We start from the raw sequence: 24,736 nt of genomic DNA, 5'->3' as shown, positions 1-24,736 counted from the left end.
AGCTCAGGTCATGATCTCACGGTCCGTGAGTTCCAGCCCCGTGTCGGGCTCTGTGCCAACAGCTCAGAGCCTGGAGCCTGCTTCAGATTCTGTGTCTCCCTCCCTCTCTGAACTCTCCCTGCTTGAGCTTGGTTTCTGTCTCTCTCTCAAAAATAAATAAACATTAAAAATTTGTTTTTAAAAATAAAGAAAATATGACACAGGAAGAGCAATAATATAATTCTCATTTAAATTGTCATTATTTGTTATGAATATACAAAGAGAAATTTCTCAAATGTTATATTCACTAAGATTCTGGCAATAGCTTCATGTAACAAGACACAGCATCCCAGGCCTGCCACTCATCTTGTTTATGGTAAGTCTCAGCTTCAATACGAAGCTGTCTAAAGAAAAAAAAAAGTCAAAAGCCTGCTTTTTTTACATGCTAAGTATCTCGGGAAGCATGCCATTAAACACAGTATGGATTTTAGGTAGCAAGAATACGGAGTTAATAAAAGCTAAACCCGGCAGCCTAAACAAAAGGCATACAGAAATAAAATAACGATCACTGGGTGCGTAAAATTTTCCTGACTGGTTAAAACTAACAGCATAAAACATGCATTTTAGAACCTTTCGCTGTCAAGTGCAAAAAGTACCAGTGTCTATTTGCAATGATTCCTCTCCAAAGCCAGAGCGTAGTCAAAATTAATTCAAATGCTGTAACACATTCTAATGCTAAAAAAAAAATACAGTATCGGGGCACCTGGGTGGCTCAGTCGGTTAAGCGGCCAACTTCAGCTCAGGTCATGATCTCGCGGTCCCGTGAGTTTGAGCCCCGCGTCGGGCTCTGTGCTGACAGTTCAGAGCCTGGAGCCTGTTTCAGATTCTGTGTCTCCCTCTCTCTGACCCTCCCCTGTTCATGCTTTGTCTCTCTCTGTCTCAAAAATAAATAAACGTTAAAAAAAAAAAAATACAGTATCATTGAAGCGGAGATAAATCCCAGAGCTTTTGGGGCTTTGTCGTGCTGCAAAGGGCTGTCACTCTGGTTCATTGAAAGCAGCAAATGACAAGAGTCCAAGGATGTCTAAGGGCAAGGCTGCTGTACCCACAGCTCTGACCTCCCCATGAAGCATGGCTACTGTGTCCACAAACATAGGATGTATGAAGAGAAAAGGCACGCTGTTCTGCTGGCTAAAGAGAGAGATTGCGAACCACCCCTCCCCACCCTAAAAGCTCCTTCCCTAGGTAAAAAAGTAAGAGGAGAAAACTAAAATATGCTTATCTACAGAGTAAGGATTTTGAAACATCAATGTAATCCCTATTTCAAAATGTTAACTAGAGTCATCTGATCATTTCTGATTATGTCTTAATGATATATCCAGATTCGATTTCTGTTGATTTATCATTAGATACTTCTAGTCAAAAATATTAACTTTATCCCCAAATATCTTAGCCAGTAGTGCAACTGCAATGTATTATCTCCCAGAGTCGTCAAGCACTGGAAAAGAAAAAAAAAAAAAACTGATGTTCAAGCAGCAGGCAACAGTTACGGCCCTTTCACACAACGGCCTCTGAGTGGCTATTGAACAGTCCAGGAATAATTGTAAAAACAAGAAAATTCATGCATTTTAGTAATTATGTCATAATTTTCACAGTTGAAATTTTCTTAGACATTGCACTTTGTAAGGGAATCCTGATTTTTCTTAATGTTATGGTGAGTCAGGACTTGAACTAGGAGCCTTCTTTTTCTTCTCACTGTGTTTCTTTAATGTGTATTTATTTTTGAGAGAGAGAGACAGAGAGCGAGAGGCAGAGGGGCAGAGAGAGGAGTTACAGAATCCGAAGAAGGCTCCAGGCTCTGAGCTGTCAGCATGGAGCCCGACGTGGGGCTCGAACTCACGGACCGCGAGATCATGACCTGAGCTGAAGCTGGATGCTAAACCGACTGAGCCACCCAGACGCCCCTTCTCACTGTGTGTCTTACGGTTCTTTTTCTTTTTTGTTTTTTCTTTTTCTCATTCTTCACTGCGTTTCTTCTTTTTTGCTCATACTTCTTCTTATTCATTTATTTGTTTAGCCAGGATATTTTATTTATTTATTTATTTATTGCTGGCATATTTTATTTTATTTATTTTTAATTTTTTTTTTCAACGTTTATTTATTTTTGGGACAGAGAGAGACAGAGCATGAACGGGGGAGGGGCAGAGAGAGAGGGAGACACAGAATCGGAAACAGGCTCCAGGCTCTGAGCCATCAGCCCAGAGCCTGACGCGGGGCTCGAACTCACAGACCGCGAGATCGTGACCCGGCTGAAGTCGGACGCTTAACCGACTGCGCCACCCAGGCGCCCCTTATTTTATTTATTTTTAAATATAATTTATTGTCAAATTGGCTAACATACAGTGTGTACAGTGTGCTCTTGGTTTTTGGTGTAGATTCCCATGGTTCATCACTTACAGACAACACCCAGTGTTCGTCCCAACGAGTGCCCTCCTCGATGCCCATCACCCATTTTACCTTCTCCCCCACCCTCCCATGCTAGTCCTTCTTCAGTATGATCTGATTCTGATAAGGGCTCAGATGATAAAGGTGTATCTCCAGGATACATCCTTCTTTTCCTGCTGACTCCTTTAATGTCCTTTCCTTTCTCAGTTGGATCCTTTGACTTCTTTGTCTTTGTTTAAACTATCCTTACTGTCCGATTCCGTTTCTGACATGAAGCTTTCAGAAGATTTATGGGAATGGTTCTTCTTTTTCTCTTTTTTCTTTCTCCTTGTTTTTTAGCCTCATCTTCAGCATCTGAAAAGCTGCTGGAAGAATCAGAGCTTGGTGAAGAAGACGACGAGTACCTACCAGATTTCTTCTTTTCTCTTTTCTTTTTCTGTCTGTTCTTGGATGAGCTCTCACTGCCACTTAATAATTTTTCCCTCTGTTTTTCTAGTTCTTTCTTCAAGTTCTCATTCATTTTTTCTTCAAATTCAGCCAATGTCTTAGGGCCTTTCTTTTTCTTCTCTAGCTGTTCTTTTCTTTTCATTTTTTTTTTAATTTTTTTTTTCAACGTTTATTTATTTTTGGGACAGAGAGAGACAGAGCATGAATGGGGGAGGGGCAGAGAGAGAGGAAGACACAGAATCGGAAGCAGGCTCCAGGCTCCGAGCCATCAGCCCAGAGCCCGATGCGGGGCTCGAACTCACGGACCGCGAGATCGTGACCTGGCTGAAGTCGGACGCTTAACCGACTGCACCACCCAGGTGCCCCTCTTTTCATTTTTTTTAATATTTATTTTTGAGAAAGAGAGAGAGAGAGCACACGCGCACACGCACAAATCGGGGAGAGGCAGAGAGAGAGGAAGACACAGAGTCTGAAGCAGGCTCCAGGCTCTGAGCTGTCAGCACAGAACTGGATGCGGAACTTGAACTCACGAACTGTGAGATCATGACCCGAGCCGAAGTCAGATGCTTAACTGACTGAGCCACCCAGGTATCCCTCCAGCTGTTCTTTTACTTCTTCCCAGGTAGGCCTTGATCGATTCAGATAATCTTGGATTGTTGGCCCTGAAGACTGGATTGGATCCCTGATCTGGCCACTGCTATCAGGTTCATACAGGCCACCCAATTGTCCCGCTTCCCCAGGGTGCAGGACTAAACACACGGTCAGACACGGAGGGAGCCAGAGAGGCGGCCAAAGTGGGTGCCCCGCACGTCCTCTGTCACACTGCAGTTTTAAATTATAATCTCCTGATTACTAATGAACTTCATCGTCTTTTTATTTTTTTGTGGAGTGTTAATGATTTCTCTACTCTGATATACCTTCTATAATATACCCATTTTTATATCAGGTTGTGTCTTAGCTCCAGCTGCTGTAACAAAATACCATATGCCAGATGGCTTACACATTTACTTCTCATAGTTCTGGAAGCTACAAATCTGAGATCAGGGTGCTAACATGCTCTGGTTTTAGGGAGGGCCCTCTTCCTGGCTTGGCGATGGCCACCTTCTCACTCTCTGTGCAAATGGCCTTTCCAGGTGCAACAGGTTTCCCTCCTCTTATTGGAGGACTAATCCCATTGTGAGGGCTTCACCATCATGACCTTATCTAAACCTAATTAACTTCCAAAAGCCCCACCTCCAAGTACCATCATATTCCAAGTAAGGGCTCAACATTTGAATTTTGGGGAGAAACACATGTTCAATCTGTAATAGGTTTTCTTTTTCTTATAGACCAATAAAAAATTTTGAAATGTTCTAGAAATTGGGGCGCCTGGGTGGCTCAGTCGGTTGAGCGTCCGACTTCGGCTCAGGTCATGATCTCGCGGTTTGTGAGTTCGAGCCCCACGTCGGGCTCTGTGCTGACAGCTCAGAGCCTGGAGCCTGCTTCGGATTCTGTGTCTCCCTCTCTCTCTGCCCTTCCCCTGCTCATGCTCTGTCTCTCTCTGCCTCAAAAATAAATAAAACATTAAAAAAAATGTTCTAGAAATGAATCTTTAATCATATACACTGCTGATATCATCTTTGATTTATAGCTTCCCTGTTTAGTCTTCATATATATTTTTTTTATGAAAAAAAATTAATTTGGTAGAATGTGTCCATTCTTTCCCTTAGAGATTACTTCTTCTCTTCTATTGAATATATTATTCCCAGTCAGAGTTAAAGAGATATTCTCATTCATCAGTGAAATGACTGCCCCTACCCTACCCCAGTATATGCTGGGTACATCTTACTCTGGCCAGGGCTGTTACATTGAGAAAAATGGAAAGCTTTGACTTTACTCAGGTATGGCCAACACATGAGGCCAACTGTTGTTTCCATCAGGAAACAGCTACCATTAAAAAGATAGTTTATTATTTACATTTGTCAAGAGGAGAGGGCATACCACATCATGCAGAGTCATGCAGGAATTACCAGGGTTAGTCAGGAGGCAATAGAAAAAGCCTAGGCTTGAGCCTTTATTGGAGTTTTCAAGGGAATAAATGGGTGAGGCAGCTGAACAGGTTTAGGATTGGTGCCTTCGGATAGGGGTGGTTTCTCTTTGTCCAGTACCTGGGGTGATTTCAGGGGCAGTGTTCACAGCTTCAAGAAACCTAATAAAAGCAGGCTTGATGCTGGAATGGTCTCAGAAGTGGTTGGTTTACATATCAAAGCCAGAGTCTCAGGCAAATTGTTTGCTCTCTCTAGGGATTAAGTAACCAAAGGAGAGGCTGTCCCTTCCTGGATACACACACACACACACACACAACGGAATATTATCCAGTCACTAAAAAAAGATTTAGTGACATTTGCATCACATGTGACACATTTGTGACAACATGGATGAAACTTGAGAGCATTACGCTGTGTCTGAAATAAATCAGATGGAGAAAGGCAAATACTATAGGATCTCATTTACAAGTGAAATCTTAACCAAAAAAAAAAAAAAAAAAAAAAATCCAAACTCATAGAAAACAAGATCAGACTTGTAGTTACCAGAGAGGGGGTGGCGGGGAGGGAGGAAGGTGGAGGAAGGTGGTCAAAGGTACAAACTTATAAGATACATAAGTGCTGGAGATGAAATGTGCATCCTGATGACTATAGCTGACACGGCTGTAGGATATATTTGAGAGTTAAGAGAGAGTTGATGATAGATATTAACTAAACTTACCATGGTAATCAGTTCATAATATATGCAATATATTTACATAATATATGTAATATATTTACATAATATATGTAAATTATGTTGAATACCTTAAACTTACATAGACTATAAATCAATTACATCTTAAAAACTGGGGGAAAATATGCTTGAAATGCTTACTACAGAAATTAATTATATTTTTATAAAATGAGTTCTCAAAACCTTTATCCTTTGCTTTCCTAAAATAAAGAGTTATGAGTAGTAAAACAGCACACACATCTATTCCATAATTTAAGATATAATTATTATGAGTTAATCACTGGTCATATAGTATGAAATATGAGACAAGTAGACTGAACACTAAAATATATGCCATTTTGGGGTATCTGGGTGGCTCAGTAGGTTGAGCATCCAACTCTTGATTTTGGCTCAGGTCATGATCCCAGGATTGTGGGATCAAACCCTGCATTAGGCTCCATGCTGGGTATGGGAACTACTTAAGATTCTCTCTCTCTCTCTCTCTCTCTCTCTCTCTCTCTCTCTCTTTCTCTCTCTCTCTCTCCTTCTGCCCCTCTTCCTTGCTTCCTTGCTCTCACTCTTATAATATAATGTAATATAATATAATATAATATAATATAATATAATATAATATAAAAATGTATGCACTTTAAATGAGTAAATTTTAGGAGAAAAACAGCATCATAATTTTTCTTTTACTCAAATTTTATAAATTTTGCTAGAGTATAAATTTGACACCCATGAATTAGTTAAGAAGATTAGTCACCCAACTCTGCAAATGTCTTAGTTATTAAACTTAGCTACTCAGTTCTGTCTTGGTTTATTGTGTGAAAAGAGAATTTTGTCAGCCCTTTTTGGAAGAACCCATACGACTGATTCAATTTCCATTTCGTGAAATACACCTTCCTCATCTCTTTCTGGAATTCTTCTATACGAAGTGAGTTTTTAAATAGTGGTCTAAACACTTCCAAGCTCCTCCTGATTTCCATTTCTCCAACAAAGCAGAAGGCTGAAGACTTCTGCCTAAATCGGTGTCTTCCAACCATTGTCAACATGGACGTCCAAGACACTTAACAAACTGTTGAATTTACAGGACATGTGTATATATAACATGAGGTGACGTCATAAAGTACATTTACTGGCATTGATAAAACGTGAATGGTAAATAAAACATGCTCAATTTGAAGTCTTTGCTTTTAGAACTGCAAAATTGCAATTTCTAGTTGATTCCCTTGTCATTTCCATGAAACAACACAAATTCTATATTCTCATTAGTTATTGATATAGAAGAATAAAAAGTGACTCTCTCGATGTTGAAAACATAAAACACTAACTCTTGAAATCATGTTATCCAAAACATAACAGAGATTATACATTATCTTAAGGACATTCCATAGTACAGAAAGAAAATATAACAACATACAGGGTTCCAACGAGTTCACAACTCATCTGTGATTTGACAGATAGTAAGAGAGTTTGAAGTAGGTCCAATAGAGATGTCAGGCCAAAGTTTTTGTGTGAAAGTATCGGTGAAGGTATAAATATAAGACCTATATTACTCATATTAAAAAATGAGACCTCTCCAACTCATGATCCAGAAAAAGCCAGTCCATGTGTTTTGGACCCCATCACCCACTTGAATCCTGAGTTTGCCAGCAGTATCTCTTTGGTGGTAAGGATGTAAAAGCATTTTTTTTTTAATGTTCATTTATTTTTGAGAGAGAGAGAGAGCGCGTGCGAGCGTGAGTGGGGGAGGGGCAGAGAGAGAGGGAGACACAGAATCTGAAGTGGGCTCCAGGCTCTGAGCTGTCAGAACAGAGACTGATGCAGGGCTCCAACTCACAAACCGTGAGATCCTGAGCTGAATCAAAGTCAGATGCTTAACTCACTTAAGCACCCAGGCACTTCTGCAAAAGCATTTCTGAAGAAGAGTCTGAACAAACCTACGGAAAATCCATAGGGCCTCTTTCTATCTGCCGGTCAGCATCAAACCCTCCAAAATTCAGGACAGTAGGGTAAAAAGTAGATGTGTTGGGATTATATGGAAAGTTTGTGTCTTTCCATATTTCGTACTTGTTTTGTCTTCTGACATAAGTCTATGGGCAGTTTTAGGATCTAGTGTTAAATCCACCTTAATGTGTTGATAATTTTTTTGCAGGACAAAAATGTGAAAGAGATAATAACTCTCTTTAATTAATATAAAAAAAACTTCTGGAGTTTTTAGGTTTTTATGTCTGTTATGTATGTATATGTCCAATACCTATCAGTAAATATAAGTCTGCCTGGACACACTTCTTTGCTATTTCACATAGCATTGTTGTTTGCCGGGAGCCGATCCATCCAGACTTCCTGATGGCACAGCCTGAGTGGTTGGCGGAAGGGCAACGCATAGCGACCCTCCGAATGGGAAGCTACTGGTATCCCTTCTCTTACTCATCATGGCCATCCCCGTGGTCCAAGTGGCATTGATGATTCAAAATAAACCCATGGGGGCAAACTCGGGGATATTTTCTGGGGATGACCCCCAGGACAAAAAAGAAACCTTATATCTAAGTGGTGCCACTCCTGCCTGCCCATCCCCTACCTAAAGGAAGGATAGCCCCATATATTTCCCAGCCAAGGAGGGGGTCTAATGGGTTCAAAATCCCCATTCCGGCAACAAAGGAATGTATCTATGGATACAAGTTACTCCCACCCTAGGCCCACTTAGCCCCCAGGAGGCTTTCAAGATGATAACTGGACCTGGTGGGTTAAGGTACAGAATGGTTCATTAGTTCCTAGCTGTACATTGTCTCTCTGGGAGCGCATAAGGCTGGGTTCCCAGGGCCCTCTTGGCTCCCTCCCAGCACCTCAGACCGAAGGGAATACTTTTGGTCCTTGTACCGCAAATGGCTCAAAGGAACAATTAAGAAGTCATGTCTCTGTAAATGTTCCACTTGAGGTGTTGAGAGTTAGATGACCTTTCATGAAAATAGCGAAGCAAACGCTTTATAAACTATAAATAAATGTAGACACATAATGAAAGTAATATGAAGAAATTAATCAATAAGCAAAGCACAGGAGGGAACGTTGCAAGAAAATAACCATGATGTTCCTTAATGGGTGATCGCACAAAGGAACATTTTTAGAATTAGGTAAAGCAGAGAAACATAGATGACGCACGCTACAAGGAAATTGCTAACAAATATAATGCCGCGTTTGCCACAATAAAGCGGCCAGTCTAACAAGCTGTTACTTTGTTATTTTTGTTATTTTGTTATTTGTTATTTTCGCTGATGCTGTTCATCCTTCGGGAACCCCTGGACCTACTGGAGCTGGACTCTGGCAGTTGTTGTTTTGTTTTGTTTTGTTTTTTCTTTCAGGATCGGAACTATGATCTGAATAATGGCCTTTGTTTTCAATTAGTTATTCTTCAAGATCCTTCTTTTCCATCAAAAGTAATTTTTAAAAAAGGCATCCTATTCCTCTTCCAGTAAAATGCTGTAGCTCTTCGTATTCAGAGTGTAATTCCCCCCTCGACTTCTTCACCTGCCACCTTAACGCAAGTACTTTTGAGACTTGGATTTCTAACTGCCTTTCAACATTTTCAACCTGCTTCTTCAGGGGCTCACTGTAGCCTTTGAACTGCTTTCTTGTAACCAGCTGCAGCTTGCTCAGTGGGTGTCAGGGTGTGGCCCTGGAGGTCAGAGGAGACCCTGCACTGGGGACACAATAGCTCCAGATCCTTCTCACAGAACAGAGCCAGAATCTGCACTTCTCACACGAGGGTTTTGTTAGTGGAAACTGGGTTTGCCTCTTGGTGGGTATTGAGCCAAAAGACACAAACAAGCCAAAGGATAAGGAAAAGAAAGGGTTTTACTTGCAACAAGAGAACACCAGGGATGTTTCCCAAAGCCGTGTTTCCCCAAACAACAAAATTAGGGAAGTTTTAAGTTAGGGGTGCATGCATATTCATGAAGGGGTTGGGCAAAGGAGAGTTCAGTATAGAAGTTGGGCAAAAGTCTTCCCCCTGTTGCTATCTCTCTCTCAAAATAAATAAAAATAAACTTAAAAAAAAAAAAAAAAAGAAAGAAAGGATTGGGGCAAAAGACATCCTAAATTGACAGAGTCCAGGTCCTAGCTGATTGAAGTTACAAGGGCCAGCAAGGGTCAGCGTCATCAATTCTCTGCTCCAGTTAGTCTGGTATTTGAGTGTTCAAAGGGGGTTAAATCCTGCAAAAAACGACCCAAGAACATGTGTTAGATAAATCTTTGCTTTTGAAACTGCACTGGGAGTTTTTACCATTGATTTATCATCTCGGTTACGGTTAGGTTATTTCCCAGCTAGGTAGAGACTGTTTTTGCATTTGCTTTGTTCCCTTAAAATCCTTAACTACTGAGGTTTTTGCATTTCTTTGTAATTCAGACACCTCCTAGGAAGTTCCGCAAGAAGTGTGCTCGAGCAAGTCAGGCAAAGATCGTACAATGGCCGGGGGCCTAAAATGTCCTTTCTTAGGTCTCAAAGCCAAGTCTCCTCTTTCTTTTTCCAGGGACCCCTAACTCTTTCCGCTTAGTCTCTCTTCCCTTTTGTTCCTTGTGGTGGGAAGCTGCTTAACAATATCATACGTGGGACAAAAGTGGGTGTTCCTCTTTAAGTCCCTGTCAGGGCAGTGGTGGAGACAGATGAAACAGGGGACATGTCTTATAGGTCTTCCCAGCACTAGTGGATGCAGGAGCCACAGAAGTCGTGCCTGTGGTCAAGGGTCATTGGGTCTCTCAGATAATCCAGGCAGATGGGGCAGCTGGCCTCTGCTTGGAGCTGCGCAGGTTGGCTTTATAGGTCATTGTGCAGAGTGGGTTTCTTTCTGAGGTTCCCATCTTAAAAAAGGACTGATTTCACAATATATGTGAATCAAACCTCATGCTGTATACCTTAAACTTACACAGTGATGTATGTCAATTATTTCGCAATAAAACTGGAAAACATTTTCAAAAACGTCAGGGGCTGGTGGGGTGGGGCTGGTTCTCCAGGAGCTAAGGAAAAATGAGAAGCTGGTGAATCCTCAACTTCTCCTTTTGAAATCGGTACATAGTAAGCTACAGCCCCTGAAGTTTGGTTCTGCTCTTTTCCTTTGTTTCCAGAGGAATCTTCCCAAGAAGAGCCACAGATCTCCAGATAACAAATCTTCCTGTATTCACTGGCTCACATGAATTGAAGGTCACTATGGAGTCCTGTTGGTCAGAAAAGAACCCAAATTGCAAGTACTATATTGTTCCTAGGGACAAGATATTCCCTTTTTATTTTTATTTATTTATTTTTATTTTATTTTTTAAATTTACATCCAAGTTAGTTAGCATATAGTGCAACAATGATTTCAAGGGTAGATTCCTTAATGTCCCTTACCCATTTAGCCCATCCCCCTTCCCACAGTCCCTCTAGTAACCCTCTGTTTGTTCTCCATACGTAAGAGTCTCTTATGTTTTTGTCCCCCTCCCTGTCTTTATATTACTTTTGCTTCCCTTCCCTTGTGTTTATCTATTCTGTGTCTTAAAGTCCTCATATGAGTGAAGTCATGTATTTGTCTTTCTCTAATTTCGCTTAGCATAATACCCTCTAGTTCCATCCACGTAGTTGCAAATGGCAAGATTTCATTCTTTTTGATTGCCGAGTAATACTCCATGGTATGTATATACTACCTCTTTATCCATTCATCCATCGATGGACATTTGGGCCCTTTCCATACTTTGGCTATTGTGGATAGTGCTACTATAAACATTGGGGTGCATGTGCCCCTTTGAAACAGCATGCCTGTATCCCTTTGATAAATACCTAGCATGTGCCCCTTCAAAAGAGGATACCTGTATCCCTTGGATAAATACCTAATAGTGCAATTGCTGGGTCCTGAGGTAGTTCTGTTTTTAATTTTTTGAGGAACCTGCATACTGTTTTCCAGAGTGGCTACACCAGCTTGCATTCCCACCAGCAGTGTAAGAGAGGCTCTTTCTCCACATCCCTGCTGTTGTCCACATCCACATCTGTTGTTGTCTGAGTTGTTAATGTTAGCTATTCTGAGAGGTGTAAGGTGGTATCTCATTGTGGTTTTGATTTGTATTTCCCTGATGATGAGTGATGTTGAGCATTTTTTCATGTGTCGGTTGGCCACCTGGATGTCTTCAAGATATTCCCTTTTTAATTTTTTTTTTCTTTCAACGTTTATTTATTTTTGGGACAGAGAGAGACAGAGCATGAATGGGGGAGGGGCAGAGAGAGAGGGAGACACAGAATCGGAAACAGGCTCCAGGCTCTGAGCCATCAGCCCAGAGCCCGACGCGGGGCTCGAACTCATGGACCGCGAGATCGTGACCTGGCTGAAGTCGGACGCTTAACCGACTGCGCCACCCAGGCGCCCCAAGATATTCCCTTTTTAAAAGGATGCTCAGGGGAACCTGGATGGCTCAGTCAGTTGAGCGTCCGACTTCAGCTCAGATCAGGATCTCACTGTCTGTGAGTTCGAGCCCCATGTCAGGTTCTGTGCTGACAGCTCAGAGCCTGGAGCCTGTTTTGGATTCTGTGTCTCCGACTCTCTCTGCCCAACCCCCCCCCCCCCCCCCCCACACACACACACACACTCATGCTCTGTCACTCACTCTCTCTCTGTCAAAAATAAACATTAAAAAAATTTTTTAAAGGATGTCCAGTGAAACATTTATTCTTCCTTTGTGACATGAACAGCACTTCATGTTGGTCAAATAATAAGGAAAGTTACTACCAAAGATATATTCCACTAGTTTTTAAAATAAGGTAGGGGCAGGGCACCTGGGTAACTCAGTCAATTAAGTCTCCAACTCTTGATTTTGGCTCAGGTCATGATCTCAGAGTGTGTGAGTTTGAGCCCCGGGCTGGGCTCTGTGCTGACAGCGTGGAGCCTGCTTGGGATTTTCTGTCTCCCTCTCTCTGCCCATCCCCTGCTCATGTGCTCTCTCTCTCTCTCTCTCTCTCTCAAAATACATAAATAAACATTTAGTAAAATAAAGTAAGGCAGGGGCACCTGGCTGGCTCAGTTGGTAGAGCATCTGACTCTTGATCTCAGGGTTGTGATCAATTCAAGCCCCATGTGATCAATTCAAGCCCCATGTTGGGCATGGAGCCAACCTAAAAATAAAATAAAATTAAATTAAATTAAATTAAATTAAAAAGCAGAAACCATTATTATTTTACAATCCCAAATTTATTAAAAGGTTTAGGCAATGACCAGTATGCCTACTAACATCACAAAAAGTGAGGAAAAAACTAACAAAACAAGCATTATTGACCTCATGAAGAGAGCACATCACAGAGTGAAAAGATTTTCCTTTAATCAGGAACACAAATACCTGCACCCAAAAATATTTCCGTGAAACTTTTTTAAAATTAAAATTGTCTACTGAATGTCATGAAAACAATTCATGTGTGAAAATGGCTACACAGTGACTTCATGTGTTCTAGTCCCTTCCCTAGAATCTGGACATTACCTGAAACAGCTTCCTGTGCAAACCTTCCAAATAACCTACTCATATGAGAGTATATATTGCATGAGTTTGTGTATATGTATTTAAGAAATGGGAGCATCCTGTGTATTCTGTAAATTTTTCTTTCAATATTTTATCTAGGAGGTAGTCCATGTCCTCACATATAGTTCATTCTATTTAAAATGTGTTGCACACTTGGGTAAATGTCTAAATGGGAAATATTAAAAATGTAATAAATGTTCTTTGGAGAGCTTTAGGGTGTGCTTTCCCCTCCATTGTTATCCCCCCAATATGTTTTCTTCAACTTGTTAGCTAAAAATACTCACTGGTTTATATCTATTTACTCACTGGTTTATATCTAAAGGCTACTGAAAGATACAAATCAATAGCCAATGAAGGGATGAATAGGGCAAGATTCCAAAAGAGCTTCTGTCCTTTCAGACTTTGGGGCCCAGCACGGTGGCTGGTGAACCTCTGGCTTACCAGCCTGCAAGCTTTCCAAACTCCCCTCCTTTTTGGGGTTTTTGTGGAGGCTTCACTGCTTCGCGATTATTGGTCATTGGTGACTGATTCACCCTCCAGCCTCTCCCCCCATCGCCAGAAATCAGGGGTGGGACTGTATATTCCAACCCTCCATTCTTGGTCAGTTCCTCTGGCAACCAGCCCTCCCACCTCAAGATCTTTAGGGAATTTCTAAAAGTCACCTCGCTGCCATAAAATCAGTCATGGTTGAGCTTGTTATGAATAACAAAACACCCATTTCACCTTTACACCCTGAAGGAACTGAAGACAAGAGACTAAGCATTACAACAGAAGATACTTCCATTACTCTTATCACCCGCAAAGTTTTAGGGGCTGTGAGACAGAAACCATGCACAAAGACCAAAAATATATATGAGAAGTATATGTGGGACATCTGGATGATGACCACATGACAGTAGGCTATTCCTCTGAGAATCCAGCCGTCTGATTTCAGTTGAAAGTAATACCTTAACTTTATTATTTCTTCTGCAAATACCTCTTTCGGTCCCACTTGGGTGCTAATTTATGAGTTCAGAAGTACTTAGTTACTGATCCTTCAGCCTTGAAGACTTTATCAAGTTGTCCAACTAATTCACCTTAAGAAGAACTTCAAGGAGAGACCTGGGTGAGCCTGAGTTGGTGGGGCATAATCCTACAGGGTGGGACAGACCCACCCAAGCACTCACTGAGATGCAAATTGATCCAAAGAGGATTGTTTTTTCAACGCTAACTACACCCTCACCTAGGACAAGTAATCTCAGTAATCCCACACTAGGTTAAGTGGTTACAGCAGAACTCCTCACTCCTTCACAGTCTGGGAGGAGGGTGGGGTGTCGAAGATTTTAAAAACTGCCTGCTCTATGGTTTGGCCTTATTTTGGCTCTCAAGTTTGTCACAGGAATATAAATATTAGCAACTCGAGTTACATTGGGACTAATGCCTTTAGTCACTTAGCCTTACAACCCCCAGCTACCCTCAGGATCTCTTCCCATTCTCCCCCCTCCAAGCAGGGTCATTGAGCATGCACATGCGCAGGCCCATAGCTGCCACCACTTCCGGGGGAACAGGCCAATCACAGCACGGAACAAATGTGAGTCTCACGCAGGGAACCGCGCTCTGCGGTGGGGCGGGGGGAGTTGGGGTCGTTAATCTGTGGCCAGCCTGTCTTTGAACCGAGTGCGCAGCGCCTTGCTTGAGCCGCTGAACCGCTTGCTGCAGGTAAGCAGGAAGGGCCTTTCGTCCTGAGGCTAAGCTGAGCAAGGGCTTCCTGGGCCTCTTCTGGGCTCCATATGTGGGGGTGCTTGTACACGACTGGGTCTCTCAGGTTCTTGCAAGACTCTTTGAGAACTACAGGAATCCCCTTACAAGTGCCCCCTGTCCCCCCCCCCCCAAAAAAAATTTTTTTTTTTTTTTTTTTTTTTTAAAGAAATACAGGATCCTGGGTCTCAGCTTAAATCCATGTAGTCCTAACGGAGGTGGTATGACTGCGTTACATGAGATTTTTATCAGGCGACAGTTTTCAAGTTTGCAAAGTGGCCACGTGATCTCCAAAGAAGGATTGTTGGGGTGTGAAGGTAAGAACCTCCAACCTACAGTGCCAGCACCTCTCTGACGTAGTCCGTGTCATCCTTTGCGCCTCATTTGTAGGCCATGTAGGTACGGAATTTTCCTTTTGTTTAACTCTGGTATGTTAAACATCATTTCAAGTCGCAGGGATCGAATCTTGAGAGCTGAGGATCTACTACAAATTTAGTTTATTCGCCTAACTTTTTTTTTTTTATTGAGTTCATACTAGCCACTATTTTTCAGCAGCCACAAGAATTAGAGAAGGTAATATAGCTTTGAGAAAAAATAAAGAATTCAGACCATGAACCATAGGCTCCCATGTCATTAACAAAAAAAGAATGTAAAACCTCAAGTATGATCTGTGCTATGACCGAAAGATGTGTGGAGCCAGGAAATGAGAGTATGCCCCAGTTGTTGGTGCCCTCTAAGTCTTATTATTCATACAAGTAATGAAAGAGGCTTGCTGTAGAGTTATGGAACTGATTGAAGGGATAGAGTAGAAGGCAGTAGTCACAATAGCAGGCTGTTTGTAGCTTGCACTGGGAAAATGGCCCCCAAAGGTGTTTATTTCATCTCATGGCTTGAGTCTGGAAGGGGAGTTAGAGTACATAAGTATGTGGAAAGGGGAGGACCCACTGGGAATCTAGATCTGTGCAGGAACACCACCCACCTCCTTCTTATTTTAAATGAAATACACTTACTGACTTAAGCTCAGGTCATGATCTTACGGATCATGAGTTTGAGCCCTGTGCCGGGCTCTGGGCTGACTGACAGCTCAGAGCCTGGAGGCTGCTTCCGATTCAGTATTTTCCTCTCTCTCTGCCCCTCCTCCACTCACCTTCTGTCTCTCTCCCCTTCAAAAATAAACGTTAAATGAAATACTCTTAAATTTTTTTTTTCAGGGGCACCTGGGTGGCTCCGTGGGTTAGGGGTTCGACTTCGGCTCAGGTCATGACCTCACGGTACGTGGGTTCCAGCCCCGAGTCAGGCTCTGTGCTGACAGTTTGGAGCCTGGAGCCTGCTTCAGATTCTGTGTCTCCCTCTGTCTGCGTCTCCCCCGCTTGTGCTCACAGGGGAAAAAAAAACACTTTTTTTTCATGTTTATTTATTTTTGAGAGAGTGAAAGCATGAGTGGAGAAGGGGCAGAGAAAGAGGGAGAGAGAGAATCCCAAGCAGACTCGCATATCAGTGTAAAGCCTTGCTCGAGGCTCAGTCCCATGAACTGTGAGATCATGACCTGAGCCAAGATCAAGAGTCGGCCTCTCAACCGAGTGAGCCACCCGGGTGCCCCTGAAATACTCTTTTTTATTTATTTACTTATTTATTTTTAATGTTTATTTATTTTGAGAGAGAGGACGCATGAGTGTAAGTGGGGTAGGGGCAGAGAGAGAGAGGGAGATAGAGAATCCCCAGCTGTCTTAATGATGCTCAGTGCAGAGCCTGACACAGGGCTCTGGGATCCCACGACCCTGGGATTATGACCTGAGCCAAAATCAAGAGTTGAACACTTAACTAACTGAGCCACCCAGGCACCCCTGAAATACTCTTATTTATTTTATTTATTTTTTAATATTTATTATTTTTGAGAGGGAGAGAGAGAGAGAAAGCAAGGAAGGGGCAGAGAGCTGGTGGGGGCAGAGGATCCGAAGCAGGCTCTGTACTGACAGTAGAGAACCCAATGTGGGGCTCAAACTCACGAACCATGAGGTCATTTGGGCCGAAGTCTGACGCTTAACTGACTGAGCCAGCCAGGTGCCCCAAAATACGGAATTTTAAACAGAGATTAAGGATTCTCGTCGTGACAATGTTATTCATGAAAAGTTAGACTGGAATATCAGAAAAACTTGAAGACACATTATCACTACTTTATGTTTCTTTTTACTGTGTGGGAGAGGAAAAGTAATTATCCCTCTACCCCTCTAGGTTCTTGGCTGAAACCCCATCTGTAATAAAAGGCAAATTAACAGGAGAAAATAATTTAATTATGTACTCCATCTGTACATAAGGGAGATTCACAAAGAGATGAGACTCAAAAAAGGTAGCATGAGTGTAAGTGGGCAGTTCATCCTGAACTAAGGAAAGAGATATAGGTCTAAGGCTTCAAAGGGGAGGAAGGCAATTCATAGGACACTGAAAAGAGAAAGTATCTGGTAAATGAAGTTTGCCCCGCCCAGGTGAAAAAGTTGTCTAGTAATAGTTCTCTTCTTGGCACAGGCCCCCATTCTATGGTAAATTGCCCTTTCAAAAGGGTAGCTTCTGGTCTGTTTTCAGAGCTTCTGTGTGTGCTATTTCTCCAAATAATCAGCTCAAAATCATCCTTGTGATTTGGCATCCTTATGCCAAAGAGGCATATTTTTGAATGGCATATCACGCTATCCTCCAATCGCAATATAATAAAAAAAATTTTTTTAATGTAATAATAACTTGCTGCTTCAAAATTAGAATCTGGGGCGCCTGGGTGGATCACCTGGTTAAGCATCTCACTCTTGATTTCAGCTCAAGTCAAGATTTCTTGGTCATGAGATCAAGTCCTGCATCGGGTTCTTTTCTGACAGCATGGAGCCTGCTTGGGATTCTCTGTCTACCTCTCCCCCACTCACACATGTGCTTGCTCTCTCTCTCAAAATAAATAAACAAACATTTAAAACAATTAGAATCTATTCAAACTTTCTCTGCCGAACCACCATGAGCAGTTAGCATCTTTTTTACTCATTAAAGGGGAAACAATAATAAGATATATTAACAATAACAATAAGATATATAGTGGTTTTTAGACTAAGACAGTGTTATAGTATATACTTTAATAGATTACATGATATAATAAATATCTAGGCAGTTGGGTCAGATTTCTAAGAGCTTTCTTCACTTTGAAACTTTGTAAGATTTTCTAATAATACTTATGTCTATGGGTTCCCAAGACTACCCTACATTCAGACATTGCTACAAGGACTCCAGGCTCAGAGTAAAATGTACTCACAGCTATGACTGATTATAGTGAATGGATACAAAGCAAAATCAGCGAAAGGAAAAGGTGCATGAGTTGAAGTCTGGAGGAGACCATGGCAAACAGCCAACAGTTCTTACCCAGTTAAGTCACATAGGACTCATTTAATTCCTTTAGCAACAAGTTATGATAACGTGTGAATTGTCTATCAGGGAAGCTCTTAGATGCTTATTTTTTCTTTGGGAACAGGTCATGAGGTCAGCCTCTGCTTAGGATGTATCAAATTTCCAGATTATCAGAAGGAATGCTGGTAGCTAGCATAAACCACATTAGTTACACTGATACTTTAGGCTCGGTGAGCCATTGTTATCAGAGAAGGATGGGAACCCTTCCAAAATCCAAGTTCTCAGATAGAAGCCAAGGGCCAACCTTGCAAGCAGGCCCTTCTAAGGACAGCAAGCAGTCTTAGGCCTATTATGATCACTCTTTTCTGCACAATAGCACTTACTGAGCATCTGTTCTGGTCAGGCAGTGCCTGCCACCCCCATGCGCTTAGATGTATTCACCAACCCGAAAGTTCTCCAACCCGGTTTTTATCTAGGTCTCATTACATTTACAAGGTTGATTAAATCACTGGCCTTGGGTGATTACCTCGATCTCATCTGTGCCTCTCCTCAGGAGGATACAGGATTGGGCTGATGGTCCCGACCCTCTAATCATCCCTGGATCTTTTTGGTGGCCTGCCCCCTTCTGCAGCTATCCAGGGGTCCTTGGCCATCACTCAGCTCATTAGCATACAGAGTGCATCCTTATCACTATGGGGTGAGTCCAAGGGTGTTAAGAGCCCTATGTCAGGAACCTGGGACAAAGGCCAAATATATATTTCTTATGTCACCCAGAAAAGTGTAGTGTGCTTAATGGCTTAGTATGCTAGTAGTTGATAGCATTTAATATTATGACTTTGGATAAGCCTGTTCAATTCTCATAAATTTAAGTTTCACAGCTGTAATTGAAGATTTTAACTGTCAAGTGTCGAGGCTCAGCATTTTACCCTACTTGAAACTAGTAAGTTAGCCTGTTGATGTTTCATGGTTGCTGCCAGATGACACAACTCCTGGGTCAGAGACAGGACTCAGTTACCACAATAGCATGAGCATCAGGTTGGTGTCAGTTTCCCATCTCTCCCAAGTCTCACCAGCTGGATGCTGTGTACACTGTGGGTTTGTGACACAGCCAAAGAACCCTGAGTTTGGGGGATCCACTTTTATAGCAAGCATGTTCTTGGGGCACCTGGATGGCTCAGTCGGTTAACCGTATGATTTCGGCTCAGGTCATGATCTCGCGGTTCATGGGTTCGAGCCCCACATCAGGCTCTGTGCTGACAGCTCAGAGCCTGAAGCCTGCTTCAAATTGTCTCCTCCTCTCTCTGCCCCTCCCATGCTCATGCTCTATCTTTCTCTGTCTCTCAAAAATAAATAAACATTAAAAAAAAGTCATGTTCTTGGTCTCCTACAGGGCTCTGTATACCATGTTGAGGATTTTTTTTAGAGTTGTTTTTTTTTTTTTTAAGTTTCTTTTTTTTTTGAGAGAGAGAGAGCAAGCAAGGAAGGGGCAGAAAGAGAGGGAGACAGAGGATCTGAAGCAGGCTCTATGCTGAACGTAGAGATCTTGATTCAGGGGTAAACTCACAAACCGTGAAATCATGACCTGAGCCAAAGTCAGATGCTTAACCAACTGAACTACCCAGGTGCCCCCACCATGTTGAGGATTTAAAGTGCATTCAGAAGCTGGAAGATTTTAAGCACTAGAAAGAGATGTTAGGAGTTGTATATTCAAAGAAAGTTCTTATTACTTGAATTGCGAATGGATGCAGAATGCAAGAATGGAAGCAGGCTGACCAGGTAGAAGGGTAGTACCATAATCCTCTTGAGCTGAACACAGCTTGGGCTAGGGTAAGCTTCTGTACTAGGTCCATATATATCTTAAAAGGTGGCAGATGATGCACAAATAATATACAGGAAAATCAATGAGTATAAAAAGCAAGGGATATAAGTGATTTATTATATGTCCCAGTGCTTTACAAAATGAACTACACAACTTCCCTTTGATTTAAACATCCAGATGAGCCTGAAGGTGATTTTTCTAAAACTTTAACACTTTAGGATAATAATAGATTCACAGGAATTTTGAGAAACAGTACAGAGAGGTTTTATGTATCTATCATCCACATTCCCATGTTTCCAAATACTATATCAAAACCGGGAATTTGATCTTGGTCAAATGACTGTCTAGTTTTATGCCACTTATCACATGTAGATTCACATAGTGGCCACCAAAATCAAGTTATAAGACCCATTCCATCACTAATGAGTGTCTTTCATGCTGCCTTATTATAGACACACCCATCGCCCACATGATACCAAAACCGTGACACCCACATTTTTTTTTTTTCCTTTTTAGAAAGTACAAGGGGGGAAAGGCAGAAGGAGAGAGAATCTTAAGCAGCCTCCACACTCAGTGTGGAGCCCGACACGGGGCTCGATCCCACAACCCTGGGATCATAACCTGACCTGAAATGAAGAGTTGGATGCTCAACTGATTGAGCCACCCAGGCCCACCACTTTTTTTTTGTTTTTTAAGTCATATTTAAGAGTAACATTCAAAGATCACAACTCCTTCAGTATTGAAGTACGTATTTGCTAAGAGGGTATTTTCTTATGTAGCTATGAGGCAATTGTTGAATTCAGGAAGTTTGATTTTTGCTACTATTGTCTAATGAATAGTCCATATTCATATTTTTGCCATGCTCTGTCCACTTTAGAGCAATGTATATATATATGTCTAGCTAGACTCTAGAAAGCTAAGATCACAAATTTAACTTGTTTCTTGAGTTTCTTAATGTAGAAGAAACTTCAGTGCCATTGTATACAGTTTAAGACCATGGACTTGTGGAACGTTCTGTGGTTTGGATTTTAGTGATTGTATCTTTGTGATTAAATTTAGGAATTGCTTTTTCTTTTTTTGCAAGGGGAGCATAAATACTCTAAGTGATGTTTTTCTCATTGCAGGCCATCAGTTTATCCCTTCGTTGGTCAGGAGGTATTCTTTAGGATTCTGCATTGTAAAGGCACTTATTTTTCATATAATTGTTAACAGTGATATTTTGAGATTTTTGTGAATATATCATTACCCAGGAAATTTCACATAATAGTTTTTGCAGTTATTGATGATTCTTGCCTAAATTAATTATTGTGATAGCACGTCTAGGAGATTTTATAATTGAAAACTTTTCTCACTCATAGGAATGAATGGTTGCTTGCTTGGACCCGTGGCTACTTTGTTGAAGAAGAAAGTCATTAATCTTAAATTTAGGTGAGTTAATCCGTGAGAGAGCTGCAAACAGTGAATCTTTCTTGCCCTCAAGCTACAGGACAGGACACTACGCAAGACTTCAGTGGCTGCCATCAGAAGCTGGGCCAGTGGAACCTAAAGCTTCGAGGTCTGGGGGAGATCTACCCACTGGGTCTTGAGCTTACGGCAGGCCTTGCCAAGGGGAACATTCTCACCCACCACCTTCATTCTCTGCTCAATGGAGTTTGTAACAGCCCTGGTACACCTCCAGGAAGAGTCTAACTGCCCCATCTGTCTGGACTACTTGAAAGACCCAGTGACTATAAACTGTGGGCACAACTTCTGTCGCTCCTGCATCAACATGATGTGGAAGGATCTAGAAGATACCTTCCCCTGTCCTGTCTGCCGTTTTCGCTTTCGTAACAAAAACTTACGGAGCAACCGCCAGCTCAGTAATTTGACTGAAATTGCTAAACTACTGCAGGTCAGAAGGAGCAAGAGAAAAAGGCAGGAAGAATATTCCGTGTGTGAGAAACACAATCAGTTTCTGACCCTTTTTTGCGGGAAGGACCTAGAGGTTTTATGTACACAGTGCAGCCTCTCTGTTCAACACCAGAAACACTACATTTGCCCCATTAAGAAAGCTGCCTCTTATCACCGGAAAATTCTAGAATATAGCATTGAGCCCTTGCAGAACAATGTGGAACGAGTTGAAAAAGTGATTTCTCTGCAAGCCAGCAAAATTGTGGAACTGAAAAAGAAGGTAGAGTATAGGAGAGAAGAAATCATTTCTGAATTTGAGCAACTTCGACTGTTTCTGCAAAATCAGCAAGAGGCTCTTCTTAGGCAGATGAAAGATGAAGAGATGGACATTTTAACGAAACTAAATGCCAACCGTATAACATGTTCAGACCATGTTTCCACATTAAAACATCTGCTGAAGGAGGTAGAGTGCAAGTGTGGGCAATCGGAACTGGAATTACTGACACATGTGAAAGGTATCTACCACAGGTATCAAAACCTAAAACGTCCTGAGCTCTTTTTATTCCGATTAAAGAAATACGGACTTAGCCTTCCTCCACAATACTCTGGCTTGGGCAAAATTATCAAGCCATTTCAAGTAGATGTGATTCTAGACCTTGAAACAGCACACCCTCGGCTTATTGTCTCTGAGGATAGAAAAACTGTGCATTATGGAAAGAGAAGAAAATATCTTTGTTATAACCCAAGGAGATTTTACCTCTGCCCTGCTGTCCTGGGTTCTAAGAGATTTAGTTCTGGCCGGCATTACTGGGAGGTCATAGTGGGAAACAAGCCTAAATGGACCTTGGGAGTGTGTCAAGACTGTTTTCCTAGGAATTGGAGGAATCAGCCAGTAGCTGAGGGTGGGTTCTGGGCAATTGGGAGATATATTGAAAGCATTTATGTTATGTTGGGTCCTAAGAGAAGCCAGCTTCTGCCCACAGTAAGACCCACTAAGATTGGCATTTTTTTGGACTATGAGTTGGGTGAGGTTTCCTTTTACAATATGAATGATAGATCTCTTCTCTATACTTTTAATGATTCTTTTACAGAAGCTGTTTGTCCCTATTTCTATGTTGGAATAGATTCTGAACCTCTTAAAATCTCTTCAGTAACAGATGATGAAAGATGAAGTACCTGGGAAAGAAACAATGCTGTTTCAGTATCTAGGGATAACTAGTAAATTTAGTCTCAGCAATTCTGGATTCTTGTGGTTTACCGCTGAAAACCAGAAGAGATTTTTCTCCTTCATTTCAAGCAACTATAAAACATGAGAGTAACACCAATTTTATAGATGTTTATAGATGCTTTTAGTTTCTAAGATAAAGTATTTGAGGATTATGCTACCTAACAAATTTAATAAAATATTTCTGTTGAAATTACCTATAATAAGATGTCTTTATTTTTTACTTTTTAATGTTTGTTTATTTTTGAGAGAGAGACAGAGTGCGAGCAGGGGAGGGGCAGAGAGAGAGGGAGACACAGAATCGGAAGCAGGCTCCAGGCTCCGAGCTGTCAGCACAGAGCCTGATGTGGGGCTTGAACCCACAAACTGTGAGATCATGACCTGAGCAGAAGTCAGATGCCTAACAGACGGAACCACTCAGGTGCCCCAAGATGTCTTTTAATTATAGTCATTCCTTTACAGTTAAATAAGTTACTATCTTTCTTTTTTTTTTTTTAATTTTTTTTTACATTTATTATTTTTGATTGAGACAGAGCACAGGTGGGGGGAGGGGCAGAGAGAAGGAGACACAGAATCCAGAGCAGGCTCCAGGCTCTGAGCTGTCAGCACAGAGCCCCAGGTAGGGCTTGAACTCACAAACTGAGATCATGACCTGAGCCGAAGTTGGATGCTTAACCAACTGAGCCACCCAAGCGCCCCTACTTCCATAATTCTTAATAATCATATTCTCCTCTTTCTTTCTTTCTTCTTTCTTTCTTTCTTTCTTTCTTTCTTTCTTTCTTTCTTCTTTTACATTTACTTATTTATTTTTGTGTAAGAGAGTAAGTGCCAGCAGAGGAGGGGCAGAGAGAGAGAAGGAGAGCGAGAATCCCAAGCAGACTTCATGCCCAGCACGCAGCTTAGAGCCCTGATCCCAGAAGCCCTAATCCCAAGACCATGAGATGATGACCTGAGCCAATATCAAAAGTCAGATGCCTAACTGACTAGGATACCCAGGCTCCCTTCTGTCTTTACTGTGTTTGTTACCAGTTGACACAAATGACTGATTACTATAGATACTGAGATTTTGCTCTTTAAAAGCCCTTTCCCTACACATATTTATATAGATCATAGGTAACCTATGTCCCAGTGAACATGATTCTGCATCTCATGTTGCAATCTGAACAAAGTAGCCTATGTGCATAGCTATCTCTTTCCCCACTATCCTGGGAATTGCCCTCTGTTCTAGAATTCCTTGGTTTAATCCCATGTCTCCCTGCTTGTTTTATCTTTAAATTTGGGGTGTCATCCTCTCTATGTTTTAAAATTTGGGCGATTTGGCACATTTCAAAACGATTTTATTCTACCTATGTTGAGGTGACAGTTAAGCCAAATATACATGGCTACATTTGAAGTCATATAACCTAATTTTCAAAATATACTATTGTTTTTGAGAAGTCTCATACCATCTGATTCTTGATACTTTGGCTACCATTGTTTTATGATTTTTAAAGACCTTTTTTATTCCTAGTTGGTTTTTTTTTTTTTTTAAGTTCATTTATTTTAAG

General features: G+C 41.6%; 1 protein-coding gene and 1 pseudogene across 2 annotated transcripts; one reads left to right on the top strand and one right to left on the bottom strand.

Annotated features, from left to right (window-relative positions):
* Positions 1-904: 904 nt before the first annotated feature.
* LOC123596371 lies at positions 905-4,694 on the bottom strand (annotated as a pseudogene).
* An 8,340-nt stretch (positions 4,695-13,034) lies between these two features.
* Positions 13,035-23,392, top strand: LOC123590578 (tripartite motif-containing protein 60-like). 2 transcript variants are annotated; one of them, XM_045463864.1, is made up of 3 exons: positions 13,035-14,710; positions 15,047-15,194; positions 21,433-23,392. In XM_045463864.1, the coding sequence occupies exon 3, from the start codon at positions 21,720-21,722 to the stop codon at positions 23,133-23,135; it is 1,416 nt and encodes a 471-aa protein (XP_045319820.1). In that variant the 5' UTR covers positions 13,035-14,710; positions 15,047-15,194; positions 21,433-21,719; the 3' UTR covers positions 23,136-23,392. The 2 variants fall into 2 exon arrangements, with proteins under 2 accessions (XP_045319820.1, XP_045319812.1); XM_045463856.1 differs by lacking the exon at positions 13,035-14,710 and adding an exon at positions 14,728-14,838.
* The last annotated feature ends 1,344 nt before the right edge of the window (positions 23,393-24,736 follow it).

The sequence above is a fragment of the Leopardus geoffroyi genome, chromosome B1 (assembly GCF_018350155.1).
Source record: "Leopardus geoffroyi isolate Oge1 chromosome B1, O.geoffroyi_Oge1_pat1.0, whole genome shotgun sequence".
Classification (NCBI taxonomy): domain Eukaryota; kingdom Metazoa; phylum Chordata; class Mammalia; order Carnivora; family Felidae; genus Leopardus; species Leopardus geoffroyi.
The sequence above is the reverse complement of the archived record's forward strand: the minus strand, read 5'-3'. Positions and strand labels throughout refer to the sequence as shown.

Bases quoted from the DNA above. Each gene is read 5' to 3' on its own strand.
- LOC123590578 (XM_045463864.1), top strand. From the start codon at position 21,720: ATGGAGTTTGTAACAGCCCTGGTACACCTCCAGGAAGAGTCTAACTGC.